Raw genomic sequence first — 14,108 nt, forward strand, 5'->3', positions numbered from 1 at the left:
GACCCAAAGGCTCTTCCAGGGAGCCAGAGTACGGCTGGGAGCAATCCCAGGTCCACAGGGTCAACACCTACCTCTGCTTCACAAACAGAAGCAGGCAGCAGATTTCTACCCGGGCGCTAGCATCTTCTCCAGGACCCTGTCAGGGGCTGGCCCAGTCAGCGGGGTCTGTGGTCAACTGTCCTCTAAGCATTGGCTGAGGGATGCCTTCCTCGGTCTCCCGCACTGTGACTTGGGGGCTCTGCCTCCTATGTGGCAGGTGTGGCAGCAGATGCCTCCCCGGTCCACGCCATACCTGATAGTCAAAGGTCCCTGGCTGCTCTGGCAAGTCTTTGGGGGCCCGCAGGTCCTCCATGCTCTTTGCCTGGCCCAGGGGCTGAACTGGGGCCTCCACATCCAGGCTGCTGAAGATGTCCTCCAGGAGGTCGATGCTGGCAGCCCGGTCAGGGGGGGCGGGGACGGGGGGCCTGGGCTCTCCTGATGGTTGCTTGGGACTGTCTGCCTCATCACCTTCTGCGCTGTCTGACTCCTTGAGTGTCCGATACGGTTGTGGCCTGGGAGGAGACAGCAGGCTGGATTCTCCCATCCAGGGCATCCACAGGGGAGCAGGCAGCCCCCAGGGACTACACCCAGAGCTGCTGGGGACAGGAGCATGTCCTGGGGCCCCTGTCTGGGCCAGACCCTGGGCAGGAGCAAGGCAGGAGCCAAGTGCTGGGACAGAGCAGGCAGAAGCCGACTCAGCGCTTGCTCTGGGACCTGGCTGAGTCACACTGGCCTTCACCAGCCCTGAGGGGCCCACTCAGTCCCCTTAGAACCAGGCATCTTTTCCTATAACTGTTGGCAATAGGAGAAGAGTAGCCGGGTGGCAGTGGTGGTGGTGTGATGGGTGGGGGTGGCTTTGCTCCTGTCCCCACCCTGCTCTGCCATTTGGTGATTGACAAGTAGCCAGAACCAGGTGTGACCAGCTTGTGGGGAGCCGAGCTGGAAACGCTCCAGGGGCCAGCCCCTGGCCGGCCCCAGGATCCTCTGGGGGCATGCTGTGGCCTCCAACTGTGCTAGCCCTGCCCGGGCTGTGTCTTGCTGTGGGAACTCAAGCAAGTCACTCCCCCCACTCCCAGCAAGTCACTTAACATCTCTGAGCCTCAGCTGCATAGGGAGTGGTGGTGAGGCATAGGGCCTGGCGCACTGCAGGCAGAAGCTGGTGGCAGCAGCAGAACTCACCAGCAAGTGAGACCACTATGGGTGGCCCTGTGCTGCCAGCTTTCTGTTTCCACAAGCCAGGCATGGTGGCTCACACCTGTAATCTCAGCAATTGGGAGGCTGAGGCAGGAGGATTGCTGTGAGTTTTGGCCAGCCTGGGCTACCCAGTGAGTTTGAGGCCAGCCTGAACTGCATAGTAAGATTCTGTCAAAAAAACAAACACTCCCGCAACCCCAAAGATACATCTGTATGTTTCCATATCAAGACCTTGCATGGGAGCCAGGGGTAGGTAACAGGTGCCTAGGCCCCGCTGTTACCTGGAGAAGCTATGCCCAGGTGAACCCGGCCTTAAGAACCCCCAGGCCAGTGCCAAGCAGGCGCCTGCCAGAGTCGGAGCAGTTGTGCTCTTGGCCCGGGTAACGTGGAGAGCGCGCCACCTGCTGGCTATGAGTAGGCTCACACGGAAGGAACCAGGCCGCTGTGGTTTGGGAGAGGAGGGGCTCTATCAGATTGCACCATAGGCGCCCCTAGCAATGCCAGCCGCTCAGGGAGCAGGGCCTGCACCCCACTTTACATATGAGGGAACGGAAGCTCAGCGACAGGAAGTGGCTTGCAGCATCTGGCAAGAGGTACAAACAGAAGCTAAGCCTGAGAGGCTGCAAGCCCTTCCCTCACTCTACCCAAGCCCTGGGACCAAGGAACTGAAGAGCCAGCCTTGAATCAAGTTTGAACATAATGAAAGGAATACAGGAAAGCAGGGAAACAGCATTCTCTTTAACTGTTTTTCTGCTGAGGTAGGGTGGGCTCTTCCCTTTTAAATCTGCGCGCGCACACACGAGACATGAGACCATGCTAAGCAGAGGTCTCAGGCTGAGGAGGGGAGCATGGGCAGTTAAGATACCCAAAACATCATGGGCCATAGGCCCTGCTGGGACCACCATTTCCCCAGGGAGACCACCATGGGGCATCATCCAAGCTGGCTGCCTTTCCCTGCAAGATGCTTTTAAGTGGACAAATGGATGTAGATTTCCCATCCCAGTTCTTCTGTTTGTGTTCTAGTTAGTGATGGAAATAACCGCTAACACATAAACCTGTGGTATCATAAAGACTGCTGCCTAGGACAAGGCTAAGTTTCTTTTTTTTTTTTTTTTTTGGTCTTTTTTCATTTTTATCGGTACTGGGGATCGAACTCACAACTGCCTGCTTACAAGGCAGGTTCTTATGCCGCTGAGCTAAATCCCCAGCCCCAGACAAGGCTAAGTTTGAAAACGCTGAAAAGATTAACATGCAGAGAAGGCAGCCTGGGAAGCTGGGGTCACCCTGAGTCAGGCTGCCCTTTTCTAACCTGGAAAGTGGCAGGAGGCAGGCACGGCAGGGAGGGCTGCTGGGAACCACGGATGGCGGAGGGAATGGTGGGGAGCGGAGGAGAAGGCCCTCTCTGTGGAGTGGCCCAGCTCACGCCCAGAAGGCCACGGTGCACTGGGCTGTGCCCTGCCCTTAGAGGCTCCCAGTACCAGCATTGTGTGACTTTTCAAGGAGAAAACAAACCAAAGCTGTCTCTGTGCTCAGTCCCAGCTCTGAAAAACTTGTGGGTGGAGGGTAAGAACTGGCAAGGAGAGAGGCACTACTGATAATGTAGCCGGGATGGGCAGCCAACCACTCCATTCTTTTTATAAAATGGTTAACTTTTTAAAAAGTTTTTTGAGCCAGTGTGGTGGTACACACCCATAATCCCAGTGTTTGGGGAGGCCGAGGCAGGAAGATTGCAAGCTCAAATCTGCCCTGGGGAGTTTGACAAGAACCTCTTTCAAAACAGGGCGATAATGTAGCTGTGTGAAGGCCCCGAGTTTAATCCCCAGCACTGAAAAGAAAACAAAAAGATTGAAAAGAAAACGAAAGAACTGCTGTTGTAGCCAGGCAGCATCACAGTACACACTGTAACCTCAGCATTCTGGGAGGCCGAGGCAGGAAGAGGTCAAGTTTGAGGCAGCCTGGGCAAGACCCTGTCTCAGAATAAAATAAATAAAAACCAAAAGTAAAAAAGGGCTGGTGATGCAGCTCAGTGCAAAGATTGATGTTTTCATTCAATCTTATTACCGCCAAAAGAAAAAAAAAAGCTATTTGTAATTAGTATGAGGCTCACAGTTACAAAAATAATTTTTAAGTTGTATGTTTAAAAAAATCAGGTAGATTAAACCATTTAAATATGCTGTATTAATTAATATACATATTCTGTTTGGGCATGATGGTATACACATGTAATTCCAGCTACTCTAAGGCTGAGGCAGGAGGAATCACAAATTTGAGATCAAACTGGACAATTTGGTGAGACACTGTCTCAAAAAAAAAGAAAAAAAAAAAAAAGAGGTAAAGTACCTGCCTAACACGCCTCAGGCCCTGGGTTTAATTCCTAGTACAGCAGGAAAAAAACCAAAAATTTAAAACCCCTCACGTTTTTTCTTTTTTAAACTTAAAATCTGATTTCCATTTCCATGGCTTTCCATGTTGTGCCAGATAAAGGAGGACTCAGGCATCAACAGCCAGTTCCTCATGGCCACTGGCTCCATTAACAGTCAAATTCGCTCCCTCTTAGGAGGACAGGGGACCAATGCCCCCACCCCAGCCTGTCACCTCACTCCACTGGAGGGGACCCGCAGGGCACTGGACTCCGGAACCCTCCCTGCATACCACAGCAAGCAGCACCAGCCCCGCGCCCCCACGCGGCCCTGAGAGTCACCAAGCCGAGCCCGGGGAGCTGGAAGGAGGAAGGAGAGACCATTCAAAGGGAGCGGAGAAGAAAAAGCTTTCGGTGAAGCCAGCGCTCGGGGCCTCTTCCCGCTGGCATTCATCGTCAGAGGAGTCTTCGGAGAGGAAGACCGCATAGTGTCGCAAAGGCTTTACCAGGCTGGGGTGGAGGAAGACAAGAAAGAAGAGAACAGGCAGTTAGGGCGCCGTCACGTCTCCATGCAGAGGGCAGGAAGGAGGCCACAGGGCACACGGTGAGCAGGAAGGACACCGCTGCCGTCCTTGTCAGGAGCCCCATGCTTGCGCTCCGTCAGCTACCACCTTGTCCCTCCACTTGCGCAGGAAACCTTCAGTACAGCAGAGCCTCTAGGCCAGAGGTGCTCACCCTGCTGTCTGTCAGGTTAAAGCATGCACCTGGCAGCTCAGCGGGCCAAGGCCCTGGCGGCTCCCTTGTATGGCTAAACAAATAAGCAAACAAAGTTTAGCTTATAAAAAACTAAACAAACATAGAGTCACTTCAACTTTCAGCAGTAGGAATCCAGCACAATTGGCTGAATGTTACCCTCCCGTGAAACACACCCACATCTGTAGGATCCACAGCTGTGCAATTCAGTCAGTTGTGAGTTGCAAATATTTGGAAAAAGAAACCGCATCAGTACTGTCTCGACTCCCCCTGCCCTAGCCACTGTATTATTTGCTACACCGTACCGGGTCGCCATTCCTCCAGGGTTACACTGGCTTAGGTATAATAAGCCATGTACTAAGCGGAGGTGAGGTGAAGTCTGTGGGAGGATTGTGCGGCATCTGTGCAAACACCGCCCGGTTCAGGTCAGGGGCCTGAGGATCTGTGGACTGCGGTACCTGGTGCCACATCCCCGGTGCCACATCCCTGGTGCCTCATCTGTGGACTGTGGCACCCTGTGCCACATTGGGGGCTGATTCCCTGGCATCTGTGTGTGGAAAAGTGCATGGAGAAAGTGGCTGGCAGGGCACGAGCCTAAATGTCAGTAATAGCTGCTGGGATTCCGAGGGACTGCCCTCACCTGCGTCTTTTTATTTTTCTACCGTGAGCGTACCTACTTCAATAGTCAGGAAAAAAGAAAAAAGTTAAAGAAAAGAAGTGAGCCACGCGGAGGAGCCCTCGCGAGAAGGCCCTTTGCTGATTAGCGGCTGCTCTCTGGAGTCTCCCTTGGATGCTTCTTCAGAGAGTCTTTTTCATCTGTGATGTGGAAATTAAATATTCATTGTTATAAAAAATACATCTCCCTTGTCAGCCACCTGTGAGCTCTGCCTCTATAAACAAACACATACACAGCCCAGAAAAGCCCCACGCCCAGCTTCTATGAATTATACACAGACCAGGGCCTCGATGGGATGGGCCACGGGTGTCCATGCCTCACCCTGCTGAGTGGGCTGCCCCTGCTCTGCCAATCGCAGGAAGTGATGGGGAAGTTTGGGGAGATAGTGGGGAAGGCCGGGTGCCTGTGTGGGGCAGCCCCACTCCTCTCCTCTCTTGCCAGCCGCAGCAGCCTCCTTTAGGAATATCATGGGAGTCCGTTGAGGTTTTTGCCAGGCAGAAACAATGTGCCCCAAACAAGTGCGAGAGGACACAGCCTCGGAGCAGGCAGGGATGCAGCTGCCCTCAGCAGAGATGGCACTGGGCTGCACTGGCTCTGCGGTCACTGGCTCAGCTGTTACCTAGCACTGGCTCCCAGAGCCACTAAAGTCTTGGTGCTGTCACACCTGTGCCCCTGTTCCCTCCCACTGTCCCTGCAGGACAGCCAGGCTGTTTGCCCTTAAGCGGAGGTTGAGGACTTGCAGGGAAGCAGCTGGCTGAGGGTCATGCACCAGGAGGTTGTGGGCCACACTGTTCTGCCCTCCTCTGTGCCTAGGTCACCTTGATGGCTGCTGGCTCAGCCCTTCCTGGACTAGAGCCCCATGGGCCCTGATGGGTGATTCTGTGGCCCCAGTGCCACGGCTGGAAGATCTGACTCAGAATCATACCTGACCAGCCTCAGGGCAAGGCCTGGTTTCTGCTGCTTTCTAGCAAAGCGGGTCACTTCCACACAGCTACCAGAACCTTGTTTTGAATCACAAAGCTGACCCTGTCACTCTGGCTTAAAATCTGCAAGTCTGCCACTCCTCTGTGATTCTGCGGCAGCCGCTGTGTGGCAAGGGAATCCAGAGTGGACAGGGAGGAGTGAGCACACTCAGACTTGCGGGATGCCCTAACGGGTGTTGTGGGGCACCGCCATTCTCCAGCAAAAGGGTGCACCTGTGCAGGCGAGGGCAGGAAGGAGCAGAGTGTGGAGCAGCCAGGTGTGCTGGGTGGGGTGAAGGCTGCTTTGGCCTTCAGCACTGCCTGGGCCTCTCCCTACACCTGTGCCTCCCCCTCCCCCTACTTCAGCGGTCAGGTACAGGGCAGGCAGAAGCTTGAGGAAGAAAGGATCAAAATAACATCCAGGAGCAGCTGCTGTGCTGGTGTTTTGCGTATGCCTCCCCGCCCTTCCAGCAGCCTAGCAGGAAAGACAGAGTCTAGGTTTGGAGGCCTTTGTGAGTCCATCCATCCAAGCGCCCACCAGCTGTGCACCCAACCAAGACACACTATGCCGCTTCTCACTGTGAACAAATTCAGCAACGGATGAACATTGGGGTCATGGTGAGGGTCAGAGATGTGACCCAGTGACTCAGCCTGGAAGTGACCGACAGGAATTCCAGCCCAGGATGTTCATCTCTAGAGCCCTTACTTTCCTGTCAGAGGGACGGCAGCAGAGGGACCCGAGGGAGACCCTAGCCTTGCACAGGCCAGGGGAAGGAGGCTCCTAGCAGTCCTCAGATCCACCATGGATGCTTTTCCAATGCCTGCCTAAGCGCGGCTCCCTCCTTTATCTCTGACAACGAAGCACAGATCACAGCTTGTGCGTTTTCTAAATGCCACTAAGCCTGCCAGGAATCTCCTGGATTCACAGAAGAGTGAAGAGACCTTGCTGGACTGTGAGGCCCGAGTCACCATTAAGTCAGACTGCTGAGTCCAAAATGGGCCGGAGCAAGGGTGAGGGTGTGGTCAGGGATGAGGGAGGAGAGGAGGGGAGGCCTCCCTTTCCAGCCCACAAACCAGGTTCCACTTCCAGCTGCTTGGGCAGTGGCTTCAACAGGAGCCCAAGGGTGTCTCCCGAGCAATGGGGCCCGGGGTAAAACTTACCACATGATCTGGGCAGATCAGACCAGAGGCTTTTCATGTCCATGCCACATGGGTGATGAACTAGAACTTCCAAGCACTGGGCCAAATGCTGCCCACACAATTTCTCACTAATTCCTCATGACAGACAAAGAAGCCCAGGCTCAGACAGGGGCTGTTCCTTGTCTGGGGTCACACAGCAGCCGAAAGTAGAGTGCGGAACTGAATCTAGATTTGCCTGACTCTAAACCACCGTGAGATCCTGCTTTTTCAGTTCTCTGGATCTGAAACAATGAAATGAGAGGTAGGGTGTTTCCCTTTCCACTTTTAATGAAAGCTGAGATTTTAAATAAACTTATTTAAATTCAGCTGCTCATTGTTCTCCCATGAAACATACAGTCAGATATTTGTCAGAGATAAAGGATGAACCATCGAAAACGTCCAGGTTTAAATTTTTTATTAGCTTAAGGCAGAATATGGGGGAAAAATGTACCTCTTCCCTCATTAACCCAATTCAGCGACTCCCCTGCAGTCTGCCACCCACCACTTGCCTGGGTTTTATTACACACAAAGGCTGCCTGTGGAAAGCCAGGGCGCTGCGGACCTGGCTACCCAGCGAGGGCTGCCGTTGTCTCGGTGTGAGAGAAAGGCTCGCTGTCCATCACCGCTCGGACCCCACCGTCCCTGGGCTGCCCCCTCTGCGTGCCGTGCTCGGCGCAGAGTTCCCGTGCAGATGACTCCCGAGCCCTTTCTAATGTTTGGTTTAACGTGTCGCCGGTTAGCGCACGCATGTGACAGTGGTGACAGGCGAGGCTGTTCCTTTTTAAATACCATGTCAGAGATACGGCGTCAGGAAGCGGGGATGTGCTCTGTGCTCTCCGCTGTGCCAGGACCGCGCCGGCTTATTTTTTAATGAGGAAGATCTGCATCTCCAGAGTTTTTTTCATGTGTCACATCGTGTGGACAAATCAGCAGCACGTCACGCTGGCCCAAAATGAAATGCTGACAAATGTAGATATTTCAAATTTAATTGACATTTAAATGTACTTGAGATAAAGATGGGAAGAACTCAGGCAGGACTCGGTCTCTCGAGGTAATGAAGGGGAGCCGGTGATCATTTTTTAAAGGATCATTTCACTCCAGCACAAAGGGTCTCCACTTGGTAAATGGCTTGGTCACCCTGCGTCCCTCAGTGATGTGGCTCCTGTCCTGTGATGAGCAGAGAAAGCCTCCGGATGAGGCCAGGGCCTGCTGCCCAGCTGAGGCTGGTCTGTTTATCTTCTATCTTCCTCCTCCTCCTAGCCGAGGCACTGGGAAAAGTTACTTTGCCTCCTGGATCTCAAACAGAGATTCTAAAGCCCTCCTGAAAGTCTTCTCATGAAGGTTAAAATGAAAATTTTTGCAAAGGACTTTGTAGCGTGCTTAGTGCGTTGTGAATATTCACTCATCATTCACAGATACATCCACATCCACTTGCCAGCCAAGAGACCTAGGAATCTGTGTTGTGTGCAGGGTCACCCTTAGATGCTGAGGGCTGAGAAGATGGTCCCCGTCTATCAGGGTGGGAGCCCTCAGGTGGGGACAAGTTAGCACATGGAAATCATCTGAGACCTTCACTTGGCTTCTCTTCATGGCCAGGATGCAGGGTCAGCCCTCCAGACTGCACCTTAGTAGTGGGTTAAATTCTAGAATAAGACTGAGGGTCTCAGGGGAACCAGTATGGCTCAGGATCAACAGAGAAAGCTCCATCTAGCATGGGACCCATTGATGAGCAGCCCAGGGAAGAAGCCAGGGCTGCTGGTGTGAGGGAGAAGAGCGGGAGACAGATGCTAAATAGCATGCAGACCTCTGCCCTTTGCTTTGTGCGGGTACCCACTGAATGGGGAGTGGGATCACCAAGCTGTCACAGGTCACCAGCAGAATAAGAGCTTTTGGCTGTCAGTAAGACAACGTGGTGGCAATGGGCGAGCCTGGGAGGCCAGGTCCCTTTAGACTTGCTTCCTGAGGGACAGTATATGTGGAGGTCCGTGGCTCAGGGGCTCTTGGCCACAGCTCTCTGGGAGGTAGTGTGGGCGTTAGGCTTTTCACTCTGAGCACAGAGGCCTGTTTTAGGGCTTGCAGGTGGCACTGAGAGCACAAGCGAGGGCATCTGATATTGTCCTGGGGAGTTCAGAAGAGGATGGAGGGCTTGGCGGGGTGGGCCCATAATAGCACGAGGTTTAAAGGCCACGGGCAAGATTGGGGTGACCTGAGGCCTCAAGGTGGCAGGTAGTCGGGGCAGAAAGCCACTCTAGCTGGATATATCTGGGTCTCTCTCCTGGGTTGGCCATGTGTTTTGCCTTTTCAACTTTGCTCATGCATCTATTGAATTATGTTTCAACCAGTGTGTTCATAAAAACTGTCCCCTCACCATGAGGATGGCCACTGCCTGCTGAGGGTGAGGTCCTGTGGACGGCATGCATGCATGGCAACAGTGATGGGGGTGAGAAAGTGGCGCACATCGGACAGGGGCCGGTCATTCCATGCATTAGAGTCGGGGCTCCTTCAGGCTGGTGGGGCTGATGATGCCTGGCTGGGAAGATTTTGGAGGTGCAGGGGGGTTAAACCAACATAATGTGTGTGAAGGTACTGGCCACATAATTGGCCCTTGAGAAGTGGTGACATAGAATCTGGAAGAGGCTGGGGTCTCAGTGAGACGACAAGGTCTTTCAGAGATGAAAGAAATCAGAAATCTCTCAAGGATGGGAGCTCCTTTCCCTAAGGAACCCAAAGGCTTAGTTTTCCAGTGGGAATGCATTTCCTCTGGACTGACAGCTCCTGAGAGAGGTCCTTTCTTCCAAGCAGCCAGGCTGAAGTGGGGGGATGCAGGTGGGTCCTCTGGGCTCTGTGGTTCTTGAGCTGCTGTGGATCACTGGGGGCTCCCTGGCAGTCACTGCTTCTCCATCCTGGGCTCAGGCTGTGTGTCTGGCTTCAGACTTGGCTTTGTGTCCATGGCTCAGAATCCATCAGCAGGGGGTGGGGTGTGAGTTAGGTCAAGAGCCTCTGGCCCTGCTAATTGGGTTTCTGACCTTCTGCTCGGGTGTTTGGATTGCTGGCTGCTCAAGCAGTGGGTCCTGGCAGCCTGCCAGGGGGTAGCGCCAAGACAGCTTGCCCTAGACCCCCTGGGGCCCAGGGCCCAGCTGGCATCTTGGAGATTTTCTTCTGGGGCTGACAGCAAGTCCTAGCTTTTACAGTTCAGTCTGGAAGCTTCACAGCCACATCCTGACAACACCTGGCACCTAGAAGGTGCTCTACATATTTGTGTTTGTCTGTTAACAGACACCTGCCCCAATCTCCGGGGTGCTGGGCTGTAAGCAGGTACTTTACTGGTTCCTGTGTTCATTCATTCCGGACACATCCGCAGAGTAGCAATCTGAGCTAGGCTCTGGTTTGGGAGTTGCAGAGTCAAAGTGAAAGGATATAGCCCCTGCACTGGAAGAGCTCACAGCCTGCTGGGGGTGTTTATGCATGTACAAGACATAAAGAAAAAACCAGTATAGTTCCATGCTTTATCCAGGGCACCTGGGGGCTTGTAGCACGAGACACTGTCCGGAGAGAGTGCTGAGACCACAGCAGTCACTGCAAGGGGTGAGGTGGGGGGGCTGTGTGCTGTGCTGACGTAGGATATGGCTGTATCTTACTGGGCAGTTTTGCAAACCACAAGCCTTGGGACGCTAACAGTCTTCATGTCAAAAGCAGAGGGCAAGGAGACCCAGCCGAGCCCCCAGGCTGGTGGCTGACCCAGGTGAAGCTAGAGGCTGGCCTGCGCACCAGTGCAGTCTCCTCCTCACTGCTTCAGCCCAAATTGGCTCTGGGCTGTGCAGGCAGCCTCAAGCGAATGGTGTCCGTGTGAGAGGGGCACAGCTGTTGTACCAAGGCAGCACGTCATCCTCTGTCACCAAGTGAGTGTGCTCAACAGAGGCAAAGTGTTCTGAGATCTGGGCTTTGGGAAGGACTCTCTCTAAATGCCCCTGGCAGCTTTTCCTAGTTTTATTTGAATCTTCTGAGGTCTTGGCACCGGAGTCACGTGGTACAATTCAGACACTCAGCTCCTCGGCAGCCACGGCCGGCTGTGTGGCGCATGGACTCTCCCAGCTGGCGCACCTGGAGTGCTTTATGTCATCCTGTGGAGTTTGAACAGCAGTTCCTGGATTTCTGGAGTTAAGTCCTGAGGGGTGTATAAGGTGCTGCTACTCTTTCAGAAAGTGACTTAGCAGTACGGGGCAGACATCTTCCTATGCGACGGGTTAAGTATACAGGCACTGGCACTCAAGAGAGGTGTCTGAAACTCAGCTCTGCTGCTAACTAGTTGTATAAATAAGTGTAGCAATAACCCCTTGGAGGTTCAGTTACTTCTACAAAATGTGCTTATAATACCTACCCTGTCCCCCAAATTTCTCATGAAGATTAAATAAAATGCTATATGTGAAGTGCTTAGCACATAGTTCTCAGCTAACAATAGTTGTTAATTCTAAACCTTATAATGATATAAAATAAACCAAGGCCCTGAGAGGAGGTATATTTACCTGGCTTTTTTCATATCTAAAGACCTAGTATGAGGAGCAGTTTGGGCAAACCCTAAACACACATACCATCAATCCTTTGTGGGCACAAAGGACAGCAGTTACAAGAACACACATAACAAGGCCATAAAGGGATTTTTGTAAGGAAGGTGGAATTCTGAAAAAAAAATACAGAAAAAGGGCCAGGAACGGATCTGTAGAAATGTACACTCATGGTTGAATGAAAGCAGTTAGATTCAGAATGATTTTCTCTCTTTCCCCTAAGTTTCAAGTTGTCTATGAGATTACTGGATCATTCTGATAAATAAACAGAAACGAAAATCACTTGAAAAGAGTAGACTTGGAATGGACCTAGTCAGGAGGAGCGCAGGTGTTCTGCGCCTCAGCCATGGGCAGGCAGTGCATTAGCAGAGGGCGCCGAGGGCAGGCCATGAGGACTGGACCCGGCCAGCTCTCCCCACAAGCTCCATCCCTGGGATGAGCAAACAGCCACACCATCTCCCTCCATGCTTTCCGCTGCTATGTGAGGGCCACCGTCCCTGGCTCTACTGCCTCCTCCCAGCAGGGAACAAACGTTAGGCTGCCTGGTGAGAGAAACACTTGGGGTCAGCGTGGCCACCCACCCTTGCCCAGTCTGCACAGTCTGTGGTCTTGAGTGCAGGCCATCCTGATCGCCCTGCTGGCTTTCTAGGCTGGCTGCAGTCCTCAGCATCTTGCCAATTGGGAGGGAAAGAAGCTGGGGTCAGACATATTCTGGCTGGACACCACCAACGCCCACTCTAGCGGGTCCACAGGTGTTTAGTCTACATGGTGCCCACCATAGTGGCCACATCCTCACTACTAAGAGTGGACAGAAGCATTTGGTGTTAACTAGAAAGGTGGCAGTGAAGAAAGGGCCAGGTCTCTGCTATCATGCAGCCAAACTCACTGCTGTCTGGCCCCAAGACCCCAAGCAAGTTACCAAAGATCACTTCCTGAGCCTCAGCTTCTCCACGTGCCCAACGCGAAAGCTCCACCTACTTCACAATCTCAAGGGATGGTCAGCAAATGCTACTCCTCTCCTTCCCAACAGACACTAAGGCGCCGAGAACACTGCTCTGTGGCAGTGGCAGAATGGGAGGGCCCTCTGGTTCCCAACTCTGAGCTCCAGGGAACCTGAGGGGAGGGGTGACGAGCTGGGAAAGCCACTTTAGGATATGGAACTGCTTGGGGCAAAGCCAGATCACAACTGGGCCCCATGAGCCCTGTCTCAAGGAGGTCAAATGGCTTTCCTGAGTCTGTGCTCCCAATTTGGGAGGTGACCTCATAGGGTGTAGGGCAGTGAGGGGCTCCCACGTGCTCCTGCTGACTGGTATTTAGGCCAGGCCTCTCCTGATGGTGAGGGCATTCCTCCAGTTCTCCTCTAAAAAATAAGGGAAGGAGCTGGTACTTGGAGAGAAATGCAGACTGCATGTTAATCAGCTAATGGTAACTGAAAAACAGAGAGAGGGTTTCTCCAGAAATCTCTCAGAAATGTTCTTCCTAATGCCAACAAAGGGCCCCATGCGGGCTAGGAAACCGACTCCTGATACAGGAAGAAAATCTGATGGGTGAAAATTTCATTTTGGGCAAACGCAAGTCCGCACAGAGTCACCATGGGAACTGCCTTTAGGGCCTCCTCTCCAACATGCTGTGTACCTAGCAGGTTTTCAAAGATAGTTGGTGAATGAGCTGACACATGAATGCACAGATGGAGCAATGGACGGAGGGACATCAGCTGGAAAGGAAGGAACAGACTTCATCGACGGACTGGGCTGCGAGCTGTGGCCACTGCTGCTGGCCTTAAAGGATCCCAGAATGCTCAGCGGCTGCACTCTTAATCAGCTCCATCTTGCTGGCCGTGAAGTTAATTACGGAATGTGCTACTGGAAGTAAGGGTGGGGGCAAGAAGCCGGAAGGACGGAATCTCCCCCTCAGCTTCAAAGATCCCGCATCCCCTTGTGCTGCCCAAATCCTCTGTTTCCGATGCACTTTGATATTCCCGGCAGAGATGAAGACCCAGGATTCAAGAGAATCCAGGCCAGATGAAAGGGCCAGGCCCTGCGACCATGTACCCGACACAGAACCACCCTTGACAAAGGCCCATTAAGCTCTGGCTCCTGCCTGCCGGCTCGTCTTCTCGAATCTCCTAACACAATGCTGACAGATTGGTGGAGCTGGTTTCCTTTTCCCCAGAACAATATTTTATGAGGAGTCTGTTTTATTAAAATATTTTCCGCTGGATGCTTCCTGTGTTTCAAGAAGTTGGTCTTGCCAGCTGGAGCTGATGACAGTTGAGAAAAACACATCCAAGCGCTGTTGTGACATGGCATTTGGAAGTAGAGGAGCATGTGGGGGGAGGGGCAGCCACATGGAAGAGATGCAGGAAAACACTGGGGTAGCACCAG

General features: G+C 53.0%; 1 protein-coding gene across 13 annotated transcripts in view; it reads right to left on the minus strand.

Moving 5' to 3' along the window:
* Dennd1a (DENN domain containing 1A) overlaps window positions 1-14,108 on the minus strand; it is a 489,363-nt gene that overhangs the window by 2,847 nt on the left and 472,408 nt on the right. For 7 of the 13 annotated variants that reach the window (XM_063227177.1, XM_063227157.1, XM_063227171.1 and 4 more), the window contains 2 exons: window positions 3,935-4,102; window positions 293-551 (listed from right to left, as the gene is read on the minus strand). In XM_063227177.1, the coding sequence (XP_063083247.1) occupies window positions 293-551; window positions 3,935-4,102 (427 nt within the window). The remainder of the gene's footprint in view (window positions 1-292; window positions 552-3,934; window positions 4,103-14,108) is intronic. The other 6 variants (XM_063227161.1, XM_023565475.2, XM_063227224.1 and 3 more) reach the window with 2 other exon arrangements.

Source organism: Cavia porcellus, unplaced genomic scaffold, assembly GCF_034190915.1.
Source record: "Cavia porcellus strain 051 isolate PalLab524CR breed Dunkin Hartley unplaced genomic scaffold, mCavPor4.1 scaffold_1, whole genome shotgun sequence".
Classification (NCBI taxonomy): Eukaryota; Metazoa; Chordata; class Mammalia; order Rodentia; family Caviidae; genus Cavia; species Cavia porcellus.